The 18,034-nt window shown below is 37.2% G+C and overlaps 1 protein-coding gene across 1 annotated transcript; it reads left to right on the forward strand.

The window, feature by feature from the left end:
- Positions 1-711: 711 nt before the first annotated feature.
- Positions 712-1,524, forward strand: LOC115627535. Its single transcript, XM_030523237.1, has one exon. It carries the CDS (start codon positions 763-765, stop codon positions 1,330-1,332), a length of 570 nt encoding a protein of 189 aa, XP_030379097.1. The 5' UTR covers positions 712-762; the 3' UTR covers positions 1,333-1,524.
- The last annotated feature ends 16,510 nt before the right edge of the window (positions 1,525-18,034 follow it).

The raw sequence follows: 18,034 nt of genomic DNA on the forward strand, positions 1-18,034 counted from the left end.
ACAAATGGATGGATACATATTTTATTTCATCTTCAATCAATTTCGTTTTTGTGGCTATATGTATAATATATTTTTTCATATTTTAAAATGCGGCTGACAATTTTTTCATTTCTCATTTTTTTACTATAGTATGAGTGTATAGTATAAAGACAAATCTTATAATAGTTTCGCAAAAAATTCTTAGTGGCTTGGTTTTTTATGCTTAAAATTTTTTTTATGTCTTACGTTACTGACGTTCACTAATCGAGAAATGATTGTGAAAAGTTGCATACAATTCTCTTCCTTCTTCCTTTCAAAATTTGTGATATATTTGTTTGGAAAAAAACTTCATCTCCTCATGTGCAATCTCAAGGGAGAAAGATTTTAAAGTACTTAGTAAGTAGCAGCACTCTTCATCATATGATTTGACCGCCTCTACGCTGTGATACATTATTGATTTGATTTATTTAATAAGCAAAATTTTCTGAACAATTTTTTTTTTAGTTGTCCTCTTTTCCAATTAGTAGTTCCATATGTTTGTAAGACCTATCGATTTCAAATTTAAATGGCACAGCGAAAACCGATTTACATTTCAATAATGTTCAAATACATTGTCACAATTTGAGAAACAAAACCCCTACGGACACTGTAGGCCGCTTGTTTATTTTCATTATCGCTGTGAAAATAACAACAACATCGAGTTAAGCTAGTTTTCATTTTTATTTGAAACAAGCACATTATTTGATCTCCTATACACGTACATTTAGTTCATTTTTTGTAACAATGGTGAAACGCGAAGCTGTTGGAGTCGCCTTCTTCTTCCATGGCATCATCGGCGTATCGTTCTTTGTAGCTCAAGATAAGGACAGATGCTCACCGGCCCCGGTATTGGGTAGCTGCATATTCATGATCGCCATCGTGTTGTTGGCCATGGATATGGAGATATATTCGCATCGCTACATGCACTTGCCACTCTGGATACAGTTCGCAGTGGAGACCGTATCGACGCTGGCCCTATTAGAGTTCTGCACCCTCGTAGTATGGTGTGTCATGGAGCGTTTGCTTCACCACGCAGTGCGGCTGGCATTAGTGGCAATGGGGATGAGCATGGAGCTGTATCTGGCCTGGGAATGGTGGCTACTCGGCATCTCTACCACCGTTCTCGCCTGTAGTTTTCTTACCGTCATAAAGATGGCCATTGTTCCCGATTTCAGCATCAAAAACTTCATAAACCTTAAAAAGCCAACCGTGCAATTGAATTTGGATGCTTACGTCAATATGGTCAACATGAATCATCGGGAAAAACGTAAAAGGAAAAACTCCAAGTCGCCAACGCCGTCCAGGCATCGATAACGCGACTAACCAGGAGATCCAGAACAAAGGTTTGGACTGTTCAAATTTGTTGTTTTCGAGAAAGATCAAATTGTAGAGGTGCAAATAATTGTTTGGCAACTAAGAATTTTAAATTTGTGCATTATATAGTTTTCTTCGGTTCAAATATACGTATTAAGTTTAAGACTATTTGAAGCAGGGGCTTAAAAGTTATCGTTTGTTTTTGCTTTAAAATTGAGTGACCTATGATAGGAACAATAATATATTGTTCTCACACATTGATATTTCTAATATTTGCCTGCAAAATATTTGGAGTCTTAAAAGGCTAAAGACGTGAACGAAACAGGCATTTCATTTTATATAGCTTTGAATGAAACCATTTGAACTATGTATAACATTAATTATTGATATACGATTAACGATTTGGTCTGATCGCATCTTATTACTTTCATGCCAAATTCTTGCTCTCAAATGCGAACTAGTTGTATATATTACTAAACACAAAAACATAATTGTACACATGGGATCCACTTATAATATAGTCGTCTTCAGCTCCTCATCGTTGAAATGCTCTTTTAAAAACTTTCAAAAGTGTACCTTAATTAAGATCGAAATTAAGGAGGCAACTGAAAACTTTGAGCCAATAAAATTAAACTTGATCACATATAATAGATTGATGAAAAAGGAAACCAATTTAGTTTGTTTAAGTATTATGAATAGGATATATTAAAATTAATAATTTTCGCCTTTGGGAAATGTTCTTCATCAAATTTATGTTTCTATATCGACCTGCGATCGGTATCCAGAGTATGAGTTATTTTGATTCTGGATATGTAAGTATTTCAAATTAAATTTTTTTTTTTTTTTTTTTTTTTTTTTTGATTAACAGTTGATTTAAATTTGCAATCTGTCCTAACGGACAATCAGCAAATTATACTGGAGGAACATTGGCATTATGATTTTGTATTATGTGTGGCTTTGTGGAGAGATGGATTGAAAAGTTTAGATCAAATTAAAATTGATCAATAGAACTGCTTTGTTTAATACACGGGCAGCAAAGATTCTATGTTATGATTTAATTTTAATTTTCGTTGAAACTGAAAAGAAATCAAACCAAATCATACTTCCTTCGAAGAAGCAGTTCGTTAGATGTTTGAATTAATTTTATAATTCGAATAGACTTCTTGCTAGCTTGCTAGCAATTATCAATTGTAGTAATGAGAGTAAAGTGGACATAATTGGAGGGAGCAAATCACTGATGTAATGAACATTTTTGGAAACAGCTTGTGCCTTGTGGGCCACGTATTAGGCACACGCCATGTATGGCATGTTGTTCGAAAAATCAAGTATACGAAATGGTGGCACGTTCAGTGCGAGCGATGGCAATCATAAAGCAACTGCAGCCAAAAAACAAAGTGAGAGAGCGAAATCAAGCATAAAAAAGTTGATGATGATGATGACGATGATGATGAGCTCAAGAGTGAGGACGAAGCATAATTTTTTTTGCGCTGGGCGGTCGAAATGGTCAGTGGAACATTCGTTCGTACGCTCGTTCGTACGTTTGGTCAACTGCCACGAACAACATTAATCCATCACAAAATTTGAGAGTTTTTTTTTTTACTTTGGATGCGATGCGATTTGGTTTTTTGCTTGTATGTTTGTTATTGTCGTTGCGTTCGCTTCTTTGCTTCGTTGCTTTGTGTCTTTCATGCTTTACGCACTTCAGAAACTCGAAGCAAGTGGCTGTGAAAGCTATTGCCGACATACACTTCTATCTCCGCCCACCCCGCAACCCATCCACCACCCCCTACCCCACCGCCACTTTCCGCATTTTCCCTTTTGCGATATGAACAGCCGCTTTTCGGGCAGCAAAAGAAAATCAATAAGTTTTGCACAGGCACACACAACCGCACACACAATAGTACGCAGCAGGGACATACATACATGTCTATACGGTACTAACCGAACATCTGGGTAAGTGACAGAGATGGCGCCTGCTTGGTGCGACAGAGAGGGAGATGCTTAGAGATAGAAAGAGCAGGCAACATTAGGCATAAGTAGTATTTATGTTGGTATCTAAATATCTACACTCATCTGTCAAATATCATGTTTCCTGTTTACACTTCTCTACTTCTACTTCGGCAGCAGTTTCTGTTGTCCACTTCCTCACATTCAGCTGCAATGTCCAAGCTAGGGATGGCATCTCTGAAGCTCCAAAACTTTGCCATTGAAAGTAATGATAGATTGCTTCATGTCTTCAAAATAGTATGGTGTACTTCAATTGTTATAATATTCCTATTCCTATTGTCTATCAGCAAATTTTCTTACAGTCCAGGACTCCGCCATGGTTGTTTGCTATTTCTAAAAAAATACAGCACATGATCTCATCTTTTATGTGCCCCTTCGTTCTAGTGCTATTGCCCTAAGTTCTGGCAATAGTGAAGTGAAGTGAATAGTAAATTAAAAAATATCGCTATCAAGCGGATATTTAAAGAGAGTGTTTGGGCACATAAATGGTAATCTTTTTGGCTAAATTGTGTCACCATTGGGCGTTCACTTTTTTGAATTCCTTTTTTTTAATAATTGTGAGAGTATTTAAATTCTTCTTAAATGTGTTGTTGCTTATTCTAATTGCATTCAAAAAAAATTCTATATCATTTGCATTTCGAAAAATGTCAGTATTTATTCGGAGATTTCGGCTTAAATTACAAAGTTTTTGTAAACAACAAGCGATCATTTTTGTGCGCATATTTTTGCCAAATATTAGTACAAATATGTTTGACTTTTTGCAATTTGATTGGCAGTCTTTATTTTTATGATCACGCACGTCTCCTTCATCCTTTTCCATCTCGATTCCACACATTTGACTCTTAACCCCCTGCCCCCTCGGTGTGTTCATTTGTCTTGCTGCTGCCTGCTGCTGCTGCTGCTACTGCTACTGCTGCTTCGACTCTACTGGCGTTTTTGTTTGTATTTGGCGTGTTGAGTGGCGCGTTGGCACAGTGGCATTTTCTGTAGCTGCCACAGCCTTGTCGGCTGCTGCTACGTGCCCAGCTGCCAAATGCAAACAAGAGGCACAACCAAAAACAACTACAGCCTGAACAACAGCAACAGCAACAACAGCAACAACAACACCAACAACAGTGGCAGCAGCGATGAGTATAACAAACATAATACACGCTCTAACGACCACACGAATGAATAAAGCTAAAGTTTTTCGCTCGGCTTTGGCTTTTCAATAGGCGCCTGCCAACAACTCTGTGTGTGTGTGTGTGTGCTTGTGTGTGTATGTTAGAGTATGTGTTGTGCATCATTTACATTTGGTGTGCAAAATATTTCGATGAAATGTTAGGTTAGCTGCCAGCAAAAGTTGCTGAATAAATTTTATATCGACACTAAATAAGGTTGCTCTGGCTAGCACCACAGACTAACATCGTCACTTGTTGCTTTCGAGATGCTACGACTGGAATAATGACCAGAGTATTCCAGAAGGAGAATATGTCAAATACTTGGTGGAAACTAGAATAAAGAAGCTTATATACTACTCATAAATTGTGCTATTGTAAAATCTTTTAATCATTTTAATATTTCCTATGTAGGTCGATTTCTTAAGTAGAAAACTCCAGACAGCTGTTGTGGGCGAACGCGCCTCTCTATGCGCTTCTCATGTCACGCACTTAAGTGGTGTTGGCGTAAATGATGCGACCAACTGTTGGGAGTACAGAGATGCTGCCTCGAGCATGTTGACATATGATTTTTAATGTCTCTTACTTCCACTTAACGTGCACATCAGTGCCGATTTGGAGGGGGCGGGCGGTTGGCTTTTGGGCGATGTATTGAAGCGTGTTTGTTGTATTAGACGGCAATGCCTCGTGTGTTGCGTGTCAAGTGCAGAGCCTAATACAATCGATTTGATAATCCAGCACAACATGTTCAATTTTGGAAAATGGAAATGGGAACTTACACACACACAACCACACACTCACACATACATACATTAAAGCCTAAATCGTGTAGCATTTGCCTACAAATTGTCTGGCCTTTTATCGTCAACATTGTCGTTGTCTTTGGTAACGCATCACTCTCTCTCTCTCTCTCTCTCTCTCTCTCTCGCTTCCTGCCTTCCTCCTTCGCTCGCGCCATCTCGTTCTCTTGCTTGCTTCTGCCCACACTTGTTGGTTTTTAGCACGTGCGCCTCTTATTTAATTTACCCTCTTCAAATACCAAGAACAGCAGCAACAGCAGCCACAGCAATAACAAGTATAGCAACAGAATGCCTACTTTTAGGCGCCAGCAAAGAAAGGAACAGCCCAGCACATATGGCAGCATAAATTGCTGTTGTTGTTGCTGCTGCTTAGGAAAATGCCCGGGCACTGAGCTTCGCTACGTTCGCTTTGATTTGCTTTGCTTTGAACAGAGCGCGTGCAACAATTGGCGACTTGGCCAAGTTATAGAAAATTGCGAAAATGCCAAAAATGCTTGACAAAAAATTAATTTGACTTCAGACGCGCGCACACAAAGATGCCCATCCAACAACGAGCGCCTCAATTCAGATTCAGATTCTCTAATGCTGGACAAAAGATGCTTATTACACAGACAAACACACATACTTGTTGGATAAGCTTGGGGTAGAAGCGGCAGCCTAAGAGAAAAACATTGAGACTAAATAAAAACGAAATTTTTTAAAAATTCTATCATTTTTGTAAAGCTTTTTTAAATCAATCAAGCAATATATAGCAAATACGAAAGAATTGTTTAAAGCGACTTTTTAATTTTCAGCTTCGACTGTTTTATACTAGCATTAATAAAAAGATGTTATTTCTTCGATATTATTATTATTTTCTTAGTAATAAATTATCATTACTATTTACACACTCATAGCTATACCCTGTACTCAAAGGGTTAATGAGATTATATGTGATACACAGAGGGAAAAAGGGACGAGCCGAAATAACCATGTCCGTCTGTATGAACGTATGGATTTCGAAATGTAGTATAAGAGCTAAAATAACACAACTTGGATATGTTGAGCCCCCTTGACTCTAAAATTTCAGTTTTGGTCTTAAATATTCCTTGGAAGTGCAAGTATGGACTGACAAAAATCAATGAGAACTGCTAAAAGGAATAGGCTACAGAAATTTCGAGTCCGAAATTGTAATGCCAAGATGGAAATTGTAGTTAAATATTTTAATTAAATATTTTAATTGAATAATTTCAACACTTTTCTAAAATAGAAAGCTAGACTGCGTGACAAATTTTATGCTGTGTTACAAAAACATAACAAATTACTTATTAGATATGTGTCTATTTAAAAATTGAGAGATAATAAATCTTTAAATTGTAAATGTAATTTTACTTAAATAAGTAAACACCTAATTTATTACAGATTTTCTAGTTATCGAGAAATAATGTCTAGTCTATTGAAATAATGACAACAAGTAGATATTATTTGCAAACGCAAAAAAAAATGTTTGGTAAAACCTAATCGGACTTATCAGACTTATCGGACTTTGTTTTTGGTTAATTATTATAAAGCTCTCTACATTTATGGCGGATATATGTACGCTCGTCTATGTGGAGTTCAGCCAGCCAGCAGAGGTCCCGCCTACGTTTAATTGCCTGAAGATAATTAGGTGTAATTTTTGTCACTAGTATGAACGGAAGACTACTGTGATTTCTGTCATGAAACGCCTACAGTTAATTCGGCAATTGCAGGAATATTTTATTCTTTTCGATTTGGATTCTCATAATGATAATTGCTATGAGTGTGGCGTATTCTTTTGAGTCCCGCCCCACTGCTCGTGCACATTTCTGACAACAGCTGTCACTCGCAACGCGATGCTGTAGCGGCAAAGGCAGAGGCAGAGGCAGAGGTGGAGGTAGAAGTAGAGGCTGAGGATGACGCTTTCAGTTCCGAGTTGCCTTCATTTGGATTTTTGACAATGAGCATGAACCGACCAGGCTAGGCCAGGCCAGACTAGCTAGTCAGTTAGCGGGGCAGTCAGCTAGTCAGCCAGCAAACTAGACCGCCACCGGGTTGCCCAAGCAACAGGTAGGCCGCCAACAGCAGCAGGGGCTGCCTTTGCTCAGCGCCAGCGTTTTGGCGCAGGGCGCAGGGTCCGCTGAAAAGTTGAGGAAGCACCCGGCTGGCCCATAGAAATTGTTTCAGCTGTTATTTGTCAGCGAGAAGCCCGAGAGGTCTTCGTGTTTTCGCCGTTGCGACATGAAAGGGAACAATTCTCTTGCTGCCACCATTCTCACATTCTTTTTCTCTCTCCCAGACTCTTAGCCGCCTGCTCGACCCACTACCTCCTGCAACATATACGAGTAGTACTATGTGCTGTTCAAGGCTTGGGCTTTTAGATGACACTGAATATGCACATACATACTTGTATGTATGTAGCTAAATAATAATTATGTACGAGTATGCTGAGTATAGTATAGTATATTGTATTCCTGGCAATTTTGCAAATTTGAATAATGAACAGCTGGCGAGTAGTAAGCAATAAGAGCGTAGACGAAGAAAAGCGCGCGCATTCTGTTCGAATAGAAATTCAAATAGAAATTCTCTCGCCTGCGATAAGAATGGACACAGAAATCGCCGCGGCGAAAATGGCGAGAAGTAATCGCCAATTGGCCGAAGCGTCAACGAAGCGACAAGAATGTAATTGAGTGATGGTGCAGGAGATGGGTGGGAAGGTAAAGGGGTGTGTGTGTGGTCAAAAGCATTGCCTTCCCATACGCACGGCGAATTGGGGCGTGCTTTGGGGCGAATATATCTCTTGGACCGACGAGTCGCAGTCGCAGTCGTTGCCTTTGCCGCAACGACGGACTAAACACTCTGCATTCGTCGACGGCGTCGTTGCGTCGCGCACTTAGTTCATTCTTGCCGCCACGTTCACCATCATATAGAGTCGGAAAAACAGTTTTCGTTTAGCTTTTCCGACGGCACGACGTGTTCGCTGTGTCTGTGCGCTTGTGCGTGTGTGCGTTTGTGAGTTCGGCGGCGGCTTCAGGCGCAATTTGTTTTGCATCGCACAACAAAACAAAACAAGGCAGCAAACAATTTAATTTTTCTACAAATTCTCATTCATTAATTATTATATGTCTTACAATTTTTTTTTTGTTTTTTTTTGTATTTTTTGGTGAACAACTCGTATAGAGAAGTCAAATCTATTAGAAGTGAAGTGAAGTTGTACGTTAATGCAACAATTTTTGAAAAATTGAAGAAATTGGCAAAACAAAAATTTCAAAATTTTTGAAGCTATTGTGAACCGCTCATGGAGCACAAAATTCGTTAAGAAATTGAAAATAAATTAAGAGGCTTGCTTACACAAAAATGTAAATATAAATCCAAATTAAATTAAAACTGCATTCATAATTTGAAACTCACATGAAATACATCATTGATTAGATTTTAAAATCGAGAAAGAAATAATAAATCAGTAAGCAAACAATAAATAATTAAAACTGTATGTCAAATAAATAGAAATTATTATGAAATGATAATTAAACAAAATATCAGATATCTTTTCCAATGTGGCATTAAAAACCTATATTTTTTAGCAGACAATTATATTTTTGGCTTAGTTGCCCAGTTGAGATGCAAAAATACACAGTTTTTTCAATTATTTAAGTAGTTTCCTTTTTAAATTTTGGAAGTTTGTTCATCCAACGAGTATGTAAAGTCTGCAATTTAATTATTTAATTAATGAATTTTTGAAAGGTGCCAGAGCTTGTTTGATGCAAATATTCCAAAATAAGCAGGTGTTTTATATTCTAATACGAATAGTTAAGATATTTCATTTGAAGTTTCAAATCAGAGTCATGCCTAAGCAGATTTTGGCGCTTTAGGGCTTCAACTCTTCGATATTATGGAGCTCAGACAGACAGACGGACGGACATACTGATTGATAGACAATGTCCCTAAGCAGTTGCCATAAATATTTATCTCACTCTTGCCAATTTGTTCCTTCAATCAAAATTCTTTGTTTATGAATAAATCACAACCACTCGCATATGCCAGAGCAGCAAAAAAAGGAAGGAAGAGAAAATATGTTCAGAGTCCAACAGGCCACATGCATCAACTGTTTGTTGTTTATGGATGCAGGTGGTGTGCGGTATGTGTGTTGATATGGTTGTTGAAAAAAGCGCGCCTGAAACTATGCTATGAAATGCGTTGCATGTCTCTTCCATGTTTGTTCGCCCTCGTTTGTGTGGCTGCCTGGGTGCTGTGTCAAAACAATTAGAGCTTAAAGTGTTAATTCCCAAAGTTAAGCCATTTGAAACACCACCTGTCCACCTGTCCACCTGAACCACCTCTGCCCACCCCGCCATCGCGTTAGTTTTTTGTTTGCAAACAAAAGTGGCGTGCACCATTTCCCAGTTAATGTAACGGTTATGCACGCCTACACTGCGCTTCTAATAGCAGGTGTGCGGGTGAGTTGTTCAGTATGTGTGTGTGTGTGTGTGTGTGTATGTGCGTGTGCCTCTGGAGACTTTACTTTGTTTAAGTTGTGCCAGCTTTTCACACCAGCAAAAAGCAAAGGCAAAATACGTGCATGCAAAAAAGCAAACACACACACACTTATATACACGACCGAAGACAACAGAAATTGTCGTGAATATTTAATTACATTGTGGGCTTGCAAAGACAACAGCTACAGAACAACAAAAACAATAGCCACAACAAAAAGAGGAGCACAGAGAATGAAAAAAATGAAGTGGTGACAACAAGCGACGGTAACAGCAACGGCGGCAACGGAAGTTCTTAGTAGGGTTGAGGGAGGCACGAGGGACTGAGGAAGGTAGCTCGGCGTTGACGTTGACGTTGACTTAGTCTAAGGCTAAGCAGAGCATGAATTACAAGGTATGCAGCAAGCAGTGATGGTCGAAGGCCCACATTTCTAATTGTCTCTTTCTATATATAAATACACACGTGTATGTGCGAGTGTGTGTGTGTGTATAGGTGTTTATGTTTGCCTCTCTGTCTGCCTGTCAGTCTACGGCCTGTTAAATATTTAAGCTGCCTGGGCGCTTTAGTTTCAATTTTTAATTAAAAAAACAAAGCAAACGACACGAAACCAAAAACAGCAAGTAAAGCACAACAACGCCAAAACGCAAGATGGAAAAAAAACGACAAAAAATAAACATTTTGTAGCACTTAATTGCATTGCGCTTTAGTATTTAACTTGCCGCCGTCAACGTTCCATAGCATAATTACAAAAATGTTGCTCATACGCCACGTGGTGCAGGTTTTTGCTCCTTTCCCTCACCATACTATATATAAGTACATTTGTGGGTGTGTGTGTGGGTGTGAGTGTGTTCTTCTGTGTGGATGCGGATTTGCGGGTGTGCAGCTAAAAGCGCTTTTGTGGTACATTACATTTGCATGTAGCTGCCACTGCGTTTAGAACCAAGCTTTATACGTATGGCATTATGTGCAAAATATTACGCATACGCCCTGTGGTGAGTTTGCTTTGCTGGAAATGCAGGCAAATGCAGGAGGAGATGCGGAATGCGTCCAATTCAAAGGTAGCCACATTTATGCGATTTCATTTGCAAGCACACCCAACGAGTTTAGCTTTGTCCAACGTCTAGACATCAAATGCGAAGAGCTTAGCATCCTGCCAACATAAATATGAAAATTTTCAAAATGGTTGAAATTTATGTTAAACACACATAGACGTCCTGTCCAACCTCATAATTTCATTCAACTTGGAAAGGAGCGCGTGCATTTTTTATACCTGTGTGTGTGTGTGTACAAAAAATATGCAACTATGCAGAAAAGTTACTCAGGAAAAATGTGGCAAAGAGCAGTTTTCATAAATTACAACAATTGCTTTCTTTTCTTTTCTAAGATTTTAGATGAATTATGTAGCATTTTTTGATTGAACATTAAACACATATTTATTTGGTTCGTGAAATGAAGTGTTGCTTATTCGATAGATCAGAACCTAATTCAAAGATTAATATGCGAACGGAAACATTCTTTTTTTGTACTTATAATAAAATCATAAGAAATTTCAAAATAAAAAATGAAAATTCAATAATGAAGCAAAAACAAAGAAATAAACAAATATGTAATACAAAAAATTCAACCAAAAATTGAATAGCTCGAAGCGTTATGTTTAAGAAAATATTTTGAAATCAAGCACTCAATGGTGTCAATATATTAAATTTTCTGTATCTTTAGAAATGAAAAAAAGCACCACCCCATCGAAACAAAAGTGCTGCTAATGTAGATTTAGAATGTAGGGAAGAATTAATTTACTTCGTAGCTTTATGCCTCTGCCTGCCGTATTTGTTTTTTTTTTTTTGCCAGCCAGCAGCTTACCATTGTTGCTATGTATAAATGGAGAGCTATTAATTTTTTTGCAAGTTCGTTTAAATTGAAATTTAAGCAAAACAAGGCTATAAAACTAGAAAGTAAAAGTCCGGTATAAGCCTTCTAGTTTATTTCTTTGACGTACTAATTGTAACTAAAAGTATCAGAGTTTTTTCAGTCAGAAGCTATTGCAATTTAATTCTCTAATTCTATTTATGCTCTTTATGAACTTACAGCTGGAGCTAACAAACTGATTGTAGCGAAAAATGCTTTCTTTTAATTAACTTACAGTGTTTTCAGAATTGGGTGCCGATTAGTCGTCCACTTGATATTGATTTAAAATTGCAGTCAACCGCTTTTCGTGAGTTAAGTGGGTTTTAATAGCTCAATTCATGTTTTTACTATGTGGATAGCTAAGCTTATGCTTAACTCTCAGTTCGCTAAAGTCCAGGCTCGCAACACGTTTACGGCTCTCTTGTTGTCATGTTTGCCGCTTAGCTTAACTTAACTGCTTCACATGTTGGCCTTAAGCCTTTCCAAAGCTAATGCAGAAATCATTGCCTTCCCCGTACTTGTGTGTTTGTTGGTGCTAATGTATTTGCGACAGCTGCCATTCAAGAAATTTCAGCTTAAGTTTGAACTGAGCAAGCGAAATTTGATCGAGTCGAATAATTCTTCTTATGTATAATTAGTATCCACCTTGATTGCAATTTAATGAATGACAGCTAGAGTGCATGAATGAATGCAGAAGGGAACCATGGTAGAGTACATCGAAATGCTTTGTGAAGACTCAAATCAAATGCCAGACACAAGTATTCCGATTTAAAATTCATTCGACGATTGGCAGAGAAAATTTAATAACAGTCTCGGACGTTGTTTGATGTCCATTCAAAAAATTCTGGTTGGCCAAGAGGAAAATGGAAAGAGGCAAATTCGTCTTGTGTCACGTCATGTAATCAATAAACATTTATACAGTAGCTTGTAGTATTATTTTGCATTTTATTTTTATTATTTTTTGAGACATTTTATTATGTGTTTGATGCACTGGCAACGAGGCGCACATGCACACACGCCCACACTCGACTACACTCATAGATACTGACACTCATACAGCCATAGATTTGTATTTGCAGCCATTCATGGGAAAATGCGCCGTCGCTTCTTTTTTCTACACTGAAAATAAAATGCACATATTCCTATGTATATAGCATAAATTTAAGTTAACTATCATGCGCGTGCAAGCTACATATTAGTATTACTTCAGTTTAAACAAACCATGCGATTGTGGAATATAGTAAATAATTTATGAGAGTGACTTAAAAAATGAAACAGAAACAATCTCAGAGTATAGAGAAGGCAATGAGCATGATTGAGAAATATATCATTTATGGTATTCTACATGGGTTTTATTCTTGTACATCTAACGAACAGTCTGTCAATCTGTTTGACTGTCTGACCGCTTCTAATTTTTACACCATAAGCGCTGGATTATTGAAACTTGGTAAAACCACACCCCAGATTTAGTTTTCTTAGATTTTTTAATGTGCCCAAATATAGTTGGTTTTGATGATATGCATTAGGAATGTATACTAAACTTAATTATAGCCTAAATAATTGTATACAAAAAACAATTAGTTTTGATAGATTACAGAACACTTGGCCCCACATTTTTGCTTTCTTGCTTTCTGTGTAGCAAGTGTTGGGACGCAATGTGTTTTCGCATTAGTTTTTAGGGGGCTTTCCATATTGCATTTGAGGAAATGCTGCTTTATGGCATAAACAAGAAATAAATTGGCAGGCCGCAAAGGTGGCCGCAAAATTGCAAAAACTGGAAACTACACAACTGACTGCAACGGTATGGCTGAATATTGTTTTCAATGGGGCAAAGATTTTACTTCTCAACGAATTTATGTGCATAAATATTTGCACATCAAGTCATTGGCCAGTTGGCCAGTCGGGCCTACGCTGATAAACGTGGGCAACGATAGTTGTTAAACAGCAGCCGAGGTTTCCACGAATATCATCTCCCACATTTTACTTCGTGTAGTTGATTCAAACAAAAATTCCCGTGTATGTAAATACTATATGTAATAATTCATAGGACGATTCTCTATTATTCTTTGGAAATTAAAAATGACTCCCACACATGACTCAGAAAAGGCGATTTGCAATTAATTAATAAAACAATTAAATTATTTAAAGCATTAATCACAGTTGCGTGTAATAACAAATTGAATTTCAAATCAAAATAAACGGCAAGCCCGCAAAAAAGCAAATGAAAAAACAGAAGCAATAAAAAGCAAACAACTAAAATAAAAGAAATTGTTTTATGCTATTTGTGCAAGAACAAAGAGAGATATATTTATATTTGAAGGGAGGGAGAGCAGGAGTTTGATTGATTTGTGGGCAAAAACAACAACAACAACAGCAACAGCACCAACAACAGCAACTACCTACAACAACAACAACAGCGGCAGCAGCAACAAATGAAGCATTGGTAAGTAGAGTCCGAAATAAATAATTAATGAGCCATATGTTAATATGTTGTGTAAACAATTAAAATTTGTGTCTATGAGCGAGTGAGTGTGTGTGCGCGCGTGTGTGTGTGTGTGTGGCCTGTATGTATGTAAATACAGCAGAAATAAAACGAACAGCATAAAAATATTGCATTAATCATGACGCACTAAAAAAAAACATATACACAAACATAATGAAGAGACAAAGTCCGAGTGAAAAAACCAAAACTATGTATGTCAGACAAATTCTACGATATGTAGGTATGTATAGTATATGTGTATGTATGTATGTATGTGTGCTGCAAAAGTTGTTTTTATTGTTGGCAAGTTGTGTGATTTATGTGGCTTATAGTCGCCAGTTATACGCTTTTTGTTAAATATCAAAAAATAGAAAATGCATTTGAATCTGTGCCTGGGAAAAGCTTTTTAAATGTATGTGTGTGTATACACATATGTGTTTGTGTGTATGTGTGTGAAAAGTGCAGAGATTCGCACGAGTCCGCTTATAATCCAATATAGCAATTGGATACATTTTAAAATAATTTATTGCAACTGATGATCTATTTTCGCTTGCAACTCCACATCTATAGTTATTTTAATAGCTGCACAAGTAACTGAAGATGCTTTTAGAATATAAATACAATACAATACTTTATAGCCAAAATGTTGGCTTTGAAGTTGAAATGTTTACCAACACGTTTGTAAATTATTATCATTACTATTAGGAATAAGTACGTTTTATTTTGGTCTTGGCATGCCATTGAGCATAGAACCTAGTAACAAAATTCGAATATGTTCCACATAATAAATCAATTAACCAACATATAGTACAAGTTACTCATATTTTCTCAGGAAAATATTTAGAAATCTGCCTGACCGGGTCTGTTCTTGGAGTAGTTTTTCTCCACAAGCTGGTTATTGGGGAGGTTGACTTCTCTTAGATCGACTTAATTTTTCAGTTCCTTGCAGACCAACAACGAATTATTCGCCATTTTTCTTGTCAGATGATTACTCTAAGCACAATAGATTTCGGGTCATTTGCTCTAATTATAATGATCTTTTACATTTATTTTCGACAGAACTCTTTCTCAATTATATCGAAGCTGCCTTTTATACATATCTTTGGAGAAATCTCTGACCACTCACTTAGTATACTGCTGTTAGTCGGGGCATAGCTTGCTGGACTGGCAATAAATATTTGATTTATTAAATAAAATTAAAACCCGACCCAATTAAAGTGAATTAATTAAACGCACATTGAAAAGAAATGATTTCTAATTGTTTCCAAGCTTCTCTAAAAATAACGCGTGTATCAACACTCTCTTAACATACTGTATATCGCAGCATATGGAGTGGCATCTCAACTCGGATCAGCTTATTTTGTTTTTGAAGTGCTTCCTTAGAAAATTTGACAAAGAAAATTTTGTTTTTATTTTTTTTTGGCTCAACTACAACATTTACTTATTTTGTTTTTTTTTTTTTGTAAGCAATTTATACGATTTATTTTTGTTAACATTTAATCTAAATAATGTGATTTCTTCCTCTTGTTTCTGTTGTCGCGTCGTTATGAGCAAAGCGGAATGAAAAAGCGAAACGAGAATAATTTAAATGATTTACATAAAATGCTTTTGGCAACGTGAGCAAATTTAAAGAAATTAGTGAAATGCACGAGACGGCGACGGCGACGACGATGACGACGACCTGTAAGCAAATACAATACAATGTATGTACACAAAAACAAATTTTGTTTTGTACACACACATGAGTTGTTGCTGTTGTTGTTGTTATTATTGTTGTTGTTGTTGTCTGCATTGCGAAGGCAAAAATGCGCGAGCATTTGCTCGAATAAGATAAAATACCCACGAGCATACTCAAATATAATTTATTAATATGTCAAAGACATGTTTTTGTATCTCAAGCTCGTTAATGCAATGGGCCTAAGACAAACAGCAGTGCAGAGGAAGCAGCCACAGAAACAAAAACAACAACAGCAACAAAGAAAACAACATAGGAGTAAATGGCAACAAATAAAGAATGAAAAGAAGATCTGAAAAGTTATCTTTGGCCGCGACGAAGTCAGGAGCTCTTCCTTCTCTTTTCGAAAGAAAAACTTTCTTCCCTAAAGCTACTCGTACTTTGAAACAGATTTTCATGTTTGTCACCATGTAGAGTTCTTGATTTGGGTCTGAGAAGAGGTCATGTTTAGATTCATCTTTATTTGTCTGAAGTTTGATAAAATAAAGGAATGGAATTTGTATGTAGAAAACAAAGTTTCCTCCTCTTAGCACTAAAGAACGCTGAATATCTGTTTTTCCATTTATATTCATTCTATTCTGTTAGGGCTTTTAATGTGTCTGATTAAATCTGGTTGGAAATCAGATAATGTCTCTTGAAAAACATGATGTCGTTATTAGATATTATTGAAGAATAGGTTGTTATCAAGAAGATGGATCCTATGCACATATGTCATCGTGTGAGGAATTTTGTTTGATGATCTCAATGGTTCTTTTTTTTCGTGCCACCCAAAAGAGTTTTTTTCTTGGCAAATTGTTTTTATGAACCCACGATTCGTCCCCAGTAACTAACTATAGGCTTTATGAGGGCTGGGAGCTTCTACAATGTTCAAAGGCATCTTCTTTGGCACACGATGTCCTTTTTGGCAAAAAAATCAACACTTTTGTGACATGCCGGGCCACGACGCATTTCAATCTACATGTACACGTATTCTGCCGATATGAACGAGATGCTAAGCAATCTCACGAATACCGATACGATGATACAACGATCTCTGGTTATTTGTTGTTAAATCAGTTGGTAAATCAGCGACGTTTTTATGTGCCTATGTTTTGTTTTACATACGAAAGTTCCTTCCTCGAAATATAAAAAAACTAATTCGTTGTTGCACGAAAATCGAGGAGAGTTCTTTTTCGACTAGCAACAATGCCTGCCTAACCATTTCTACGAAATAAGCAGATTGCACCTAAAATATATCACAGACTGTCAAAAATATATCTAACAACTGAATCACTCCTAACAACTTCTTCTGCAACACAAATGTTGTTTAAAACTGTATTAAAAATATCATAACTAAAGCGTGTTTTGTTCGTGCTTCATAAACTAAAGTCGCCAAGTCGCGATAGTTATGAAATCTATGAAGTTTCCGTAGGAAAAATAATGGACCCTTTAATTTGAGGAAAGGGCATGTGGAAAGCAACGAAGTATATCGATGAACATTATAAATAAAATGTGTTTCATTTGAAATTCGATAGCGAAGGCTGCTGTTCGTAGACACAAGCAATTAAAATTCACAATTGATGATGATAATGAAAGACAGATAGGCTGACAAGGCAACAAAGTACGAGCAGGGACGCGTTTACGAGACTGAATATGTGGGAACAGAAGGCTGTGAAACGCCAGCAGGAGAGCAAACGCGAAGGTCGGGCTTGTCAAGAGCCAGAAAATTTAATTTCGTAAGTGATTTCGTCGTGTTTTTTTTTCGCCAGGCACTGGAGAGACGTGAAACAACAACGATGGTGGCTCAAAAAGACAGGTGAAATGTACTATAAATATAGGCAATGTCAATATAAATTTAGAGAGTATATATACTTGTATGGCTGGGTGGGTGGTTATGTGGTTTGGCTATGGCTTCGAGTCTGACCTGTCAGAGAGAGGCTGCATGGGCGAGGCGGAGGATTCAAAAATCAAAGCGAATGCGCGCTCACAGCTCGTGGCAGTCGAAAATAATGAAAGCGATGGCATTGATGCCAGTGGTCGTTCATTTGCACAAATGCCAAATCAGATTGAAAACAAACACGCAGACATTCACATACCACTGCCCGTTGAAATCAAATAATATAGAAATGAAAATGCCACAGTTGGT

The sequence above is a fragment of the Scaptodrosophila lebanonensis genome, unplaced genomic scaffold (assembly GCF_003285725.1).
Source record: "Scaptodrosophila lebanonensis strain 11010-0011.00,11010-0021.00 unplaced genomic scaffold, SlebRS2 tig00000096-arrow-pilon, whole genome shotgun sequence".
In the NCBI taxonomy this organism is placed as follows: Eukaryota; Metazoa; Arthropoda; class Insecta; order Diptera; family Drosophilidae; genus Scaptodrosophila; species Scaptodrosophila lebanonensis.